At 42.8% G+C, this 6,000-nt stretch overlaps 1 protein-coding gene across 1 annotated transcript; it reads left to right on the top strand.

Moving 5' to 3' along the window:
• The first annotated feature begins 1,034 nt into the window (after positions 1–1,034).
• Positions 1,035–2,623, top strand: LOC127335126 (small ribosomal subunit protein cS23). Its single transcript, XM_051361717.2, has 2 exons — positions 1,035–1,333; positions 2,116–2,623. The coding sequence occupies exons 1-2, from the start codon at positions 1,088–1,090 to the stop codon at positions 2,395–2,397; spliced, it is 528 nt and encodes a 175-aa protein (XP_051217677.1). The 5' UTR covers positions 1,035–1,087; the 3' UTR covers positions 2,398–2,623.
• The last annotated feature ends 3,377 nt before the right edge of the window (positions 2,624–6,000 follow it).

A 6,000-nucleotide genomic window follows, 5' to 3' on the forward strand; every position in this document is an offset into this window, starting at 1 on the left:
CCCGCGCACTCCACAAACCCCCCGCCCCCTGGATCGCCTTTAATAACAAAGTACATTTTTATTTTTTGAATTTAATTTTTATTAAAAGAAAAACCTGAAAATGTGAAAATCTAAATATCTAAAAAACAAGTATGGTTCGACTCTGAATTTTATGGTGATTTCTATTCACCGCTTGTTGCGGGATCTACATGAGGCACCACACCTGGCGCACGTATGTTGGGTCGGCTCATTACTCCTCTACTCTAGGTTTCATGCTATCCATAAAGATTCATTTGTCTACTTTTTTTTGTCCTTTTTGGTTTTCTTCCCCTATTTGGATTTTTCTTTCATTTATTCTTTAATTTTTTGTTTTTATGTGGTTTTCGGTTTTCCTTCTGGTTTTCCGGTTAGTTTTTTTATAAACTTTATCGCTTATTGCAGGATCTATCTAGGGCATTGCACATGGCGCACCTATGTTGGGTTGGCCCATTACTCCTCTACTCTAGGTTTCCTGCCAACGATAAAGATTCACTTGTCTAGTTTTCTCTTCTTTTTTTTCCTTTTTGGTTTTCTTCCCCTGTTGGGATTTTTCTTTGATTTCTCGTATTTCTATGCTTTTAGGTTTTCCTTCTGGTTTTCTGGTTATTATTTTTATAAAACTTTCACAACATGAACTTTTAAAATGTAACGTGAACTTTTTTTAATTAAACCTTTTCCTATTAGGAATTTTTGAAAAATTTGAAATGTTTCAAATTTTAAACATTTTTATAAAATTTGAACATTTTAAAATTCAAAAAATTAAAATTTGAACATTCTTCAAATTTAAACATTTTTAAAATTTAAGCAGAAAAAACCATACCTTTTATTGGGCTGCATTCTGCACGGGTCATGAAGACACGCCTGCAGCGGAGCGCCGCAAGAGCGGCGAATAGGCGGTCCGGAAGTTAGGAGAGGTGTACTTGCTGCAGTCGGCTTTACAAGGCCCAGCCCATGAACTATCCTAGCCCAGTGTTTCCTCACTCGCCGGTGACAGCTGAAAAGGCGGGGATAGGAAGAGAGACTGTGGCACCATCGTCTTCCTCCTCTCTTATCCGGAAGGAAGGACACCATGCTCCCCATGTCCGTCCACCCCGCCACGACACCGGCCCTCGCCTCGCGGCCCCGGGTCTCCCTGCCCATACCATCCACCACCTCCTCCTCCTACCCCGGCATTGTCCACTTCCACAGCAGGAAGCTGCCCGTTCGCTCGCTCCGCAGCCTCGCCGCCGCCACCGGGGAGCCCTACGTCGGTTTGGGGGAAGAGGAGCCACTTGGTGGAGAAGTAGCTGCGGAAGCCGTGGAGGAAAGCGAGGAGGTTATTCTCTTTTCATCTGCTCCCAACTTGCTCATTTCCCTACAGTTCAGACATTATTACATGGAAGGAGTTCAGTTAGGTTCATCGAAATGTTTTAGGCTGCTCATTTCCATTCATTAATTTAGCTGGTTCAGGACACAGTAAAATTGGAAACGTCTTAATCTAGTTGGACATGATTGGGCTGTGCTTTTCCTCTAGTTTTGAACTTCTGCAGTGGTAATTAGTTAATTACTGCAGTAGCATGTTTAAGCCTTTACATGGATTTGAGACTGGTACACCATTTTTCTTACTTGGCTGGCATTTTTTTTAACTGACTTGGCTGAGAAAGTAATAACATGTTCTAGAACTGACTGCTGCCGACAGTGCTCATGATACCAACAGTCCAACATGTGCTATTTATATGTATAGATGGGCCCCCTTTCGTCATTTCGATGGAATTGCTCATTCATGAATTGAGTGAGGATTGATTACACTAGAATTACCCTCAAAACATACCTTTGAGAACTTTTTGAGGGTCACTGAAGCTGAGTTTTTGAAACTCATAACCCAATGCACACTACAGCGTAGTACCACCGGCCTTCAGCTGTTTGTTTTTTTCCAAATCGAATTATGAAATTGATGTTTAACAATGGAAAACCGACAGTGGGATAGTAATTCTGATTGGAAATCATTTTATTTCATGCTTTGAGCTTTTCTAGAACTGCAGAATTGGATCTATTAATGCAGACTGTTATTTCCGTTACCAGAATGAAATCTGAGAAAATTTGAGTTGTGTATGGCAGTACAAGGTGGAGGTGCCCGAAAAGCAGGACCCGGTGCTGGTGCTGAAATTCATATGGATGGAGAAGAACATCGGCATCGCCCTCGACCAGATGGTTCCGGGCTTCGGCAGCATCCCCTTGAGCCCGTACTACTTTTGGCCACGGAAGGATGCGTGGGAGGAGCTCAGAGCAAAGCTGGAGGAGAAAGAGTGGATCTCGCAGAAGCAGATGATCATCCTTCTCAACCAGGCCACTGACATCATCAACCTCTGGCAGCAGGGCGGCGGCAGCTTGTCGTCATGATGGGCTCTCTGTTCTCCAGGCCTCATGAGCTGTTTATCGTCTGTTCTTGGTTTGTTTCCATGGCTCTCTGTTGTTAATGTCGAAGCCACACGGTACATGACCCTGTAGATGGATTCAGTTTGTTTTCATATGATTATGTTTGTGGAAATGATTTTTTGGTTAGGGACGCTGTTATACAAAACACGGTGTTACACGACCGACAGTGAATGATTCTACTTCACCACTATATCATGATGCAAGCACATTACCGTTCTCTCAAGTCTCAAGGAAAATAGCCTGCAGCTGCCTGTACCAGTGTGCCACTACTAATGGATGAACTCTGAGCAAGGGTCTGTCACCTAATTTGTTCCTGGGCTACATGGATCATGGTTCTCACCCGGGCTGAGTGGGCGCAGGATGGTTGTCTGGGAGCGAGGCGGTGAGGGTGTTTTTTGATGCGTAAATACATTTTTATCTAGATAAAACTGATCACTTATTTTGAAATGGAGTGAATACGTTTGGTCGGACTACCGCAGTAGAACTACTCCATTTGGTGCAAAGATGTAAGCCATTTTCAGGATTTTTAGTTTATCTAAGGTGCAAGTCAAAATGAGTTGTTCTTTTTTTTTTCGAGATGAGGAGCCCCAAACGACGCACCATAGAAAATAAAACCCAACCCTAATTACTAGGCCAGAACGGAGGAACGAGATCCCTCACCCCCCATGCCACCGCCGGAGCGGCGAGCAGAGGGAGAGGGGCTAGGACCAACGCTCTGGCCAGCGAGATCGGGAGGAGCGCAGCCGCTGCCGCCTCTCGTGAGAGGAAAAGAGCGGAAACGGTTCGTAGTTTATAACTCACACATCTAGAAAATAGTTGTTTTAGCTTCTTCCGAAGAGAAAGGTGTTACCAAAAACTTTCTACCCGCCTCCTCTAGATCAGCAGGTAGAGGTGTATCCAAGTGAATTGGCATAAGTCAACTGGGTCCAATAAGCTTTTTATAAAACTCGGTTGCATTATAAAGTAAATTGTGATCACCCTCTATGAAACCTTCCTCTTGACACAGTCTAGAAATTTTATTCTTACGTTTACTACCACTAGCGTTGATCATAAAGTATCTAGTGTGTCTATCTCCTTCTAATAGATCTCTTTCCTTAGCCTGCTGCAGCCATTTAACTTCCTCTTTCTAATGGATTTGATTTAATGTATTCTCTAAAAGACACCTATAGCTAGTCATATGCAAAAAGCCCTGCTAGCTCACTTTGCTTACAATATAATCTAGATGCTTAGAAATTAAATATCTCTCTCTCTCTCTCTCTCTCTCTCTCTCCCTCTCTCTCCCTCTCCCTCTCCCTCTCCCTCTCCCTCCCCCTCCCCCTCCCTCCCTCCCTCTCCCCCTCCCCCTCTCCCTCTCCCTCTCCCTCTCCCTCTCCCTCTCTCTAGGACTCTAAGCAAATTAACAAAACCACCATGCCATCTTATTGAACAAAAGGGGGAGTTGCTTGATTAGGTAAAACTTCTATGAGATAGCTCAATTTCCTTAGGGGGACGCTAGCCATCAGTCAGCGGATTGGAGCCCAAAAATCGGTTGTCCTACGCGCCGTACAATCGTGATCGGACGCCTAGAATCAACTGTGGCGTGATTTTTTGCATTTTGCCCCTCAATTTTTGGAAACTCAACCCGCAGTCCCAATCTCTCCCAATAAAACCAACTGGTATATGTCTTTGGGCCGGATCTTCCCCATATTTACAACAAAAATGCCACTCTATGACAGACTTGAGTCATACAAGTATTGCAACAAAATTTCTCACTCCGCTTACAATATATAATATATACTTTTATAACAAAATCCGTGTTACAAAATTTAAAAAAGTAGTATTACGAATAAAGTTGTTAAACAATAAATATTTTGCTACGAGTTTATTTACAACAAAAACCGCTATCAATTCAAACAAAAAATCGTAGACTATTACAAAAAAAATCATATGTTTTGTAGCGATGTAAAAGTGGTTAACAACATTTTATTTCGGTACAAATTGAATGACAATAAAAGTCACCATCTATTTCAACTAAAAAACAAAAAACAATTACAAGAAAAACCACAAACTTGTGGCGAACACCCAAGCAGACATTACAACATTCCGCATGTGCTTTTACTACAAAACTTGTGCGCGTTAGTTACAAAAATAAATAAGGTATGCAACATTGAGGAAAATCTGGCGTTTTCCATATCATTTTGTAATAGAAACGTGAATGCATATATTTGGTGCCTGGCTGGTGGTGGGCTTCAGCGAAGCTAGCCTTGGTGGTGGTGGGCTTCAGCGTAGCTGGCCATGGTGGTGGTGGGCTGTAGCGTGCATGGATGGTGGCCCAAAAAGGGGCAAGCCAAGGCGCGATCGGGATGACAAATCTTTTGCTCCGATCGGTCGGCTGATCAGGAACGTTTTCCATTTCCTTAAGGCACCAATGCTCAATAATAGCATTAAATAAATTAGTCCAGCGAGAAAGTCTCTTAACTTTGTTTCCCTTGGAAGAATTTCTAATAATATTGATTTGGGACCTGGTTGCTCCTTCGATACAAGTTGTGGTACCGCAGGTTCACAATTTTCAAGTTATGGGACTACTATGCACGTTGAGGACAAGTTGTGGAACTTGTAGTGTATATAGCTCTAAAAGTTAATTCTCTACAATTAAGAATATGCACCAATTCCACTTAAAATTCAGGTTTCATTTAAACTATGTTTCCTTGTCCATTGAAACCATAAAAGTAAAATATTTAGCAGTAATGCAAGTATCAAGTTCAAATTTATCCTCTCTAACTCCCATAAGGAGCCCACCAAAGAACCTCTCGATTGTTTGGTTCCCAAAGCTATATATGGCACAAGATACCAACAACATTACTAAGCAAAGAATCTTCACAGCCAGATTGCTTGGTTTCCTGAATACAAATTAACTCTAATTTGTACTATGCAATATTATTCTTAATAAACATTTTTCTTCTCAAGTCCCCCCAAACCCTTCCCATTTCATATAAAACTACATGATAGGAAGTGTTGTAGTAGCAGAAGTGTGTTGCATTTGGCATCAGGTTGATTCATTTGCTGCTTACAATACAAGAAAATCAAGCAGAGATCAGCCGACAAACAACAGACCACGCCCACACGCCCCAGCTTGGCCTCAATCGAGCAGCAGGCTGGCCAGGTCGCCGGCCGGTGCCACTTTTATCATCTCGGCCACGGGGAAGCACATGAACGAGCTGTACTTCCTAGGTAATGAGAGTACGGAATCCTCTTTGTTTAGCTCGTCCAAATTGATTGATTTCTGCAGTGCGGCTGACCGATTGGTTTGAAAAATTCGCACTTCCCCGAACAACACCTGCTAACGTGCTCGCCCACTTTGTTTACTCGAAGTGGGAGATACGCATATCTGCAAGTTGCAAGCATACGCATGAACTTTTGGCAGTATAAAACGAGCGGCGAACCTGAAAAGGACGTAACCCCATTTGGAAATGTCTTGCACGGCATCAATCTCGTCATCTTGCTGTTTTTCGACCATCCGATGATTGACACTTGTGGCCTGCGGCGATTAAACTACTCCACTACTGCTGGTACTATCAGGTGGGTATT

This window comes from Lolium perenne, chromosome 2, assembly GCF_019359855.2.
Source record: "Lolium perenne isolate Kyuss_39 chromosome 2, Kyuss_2.0, whole genome shotgun sequence".
NCBI lineage: Eukaryota > Viridiplantae > Streptophyta > Magnoliopsida > Poales > Poaceae > Lolium > Lolium perenne.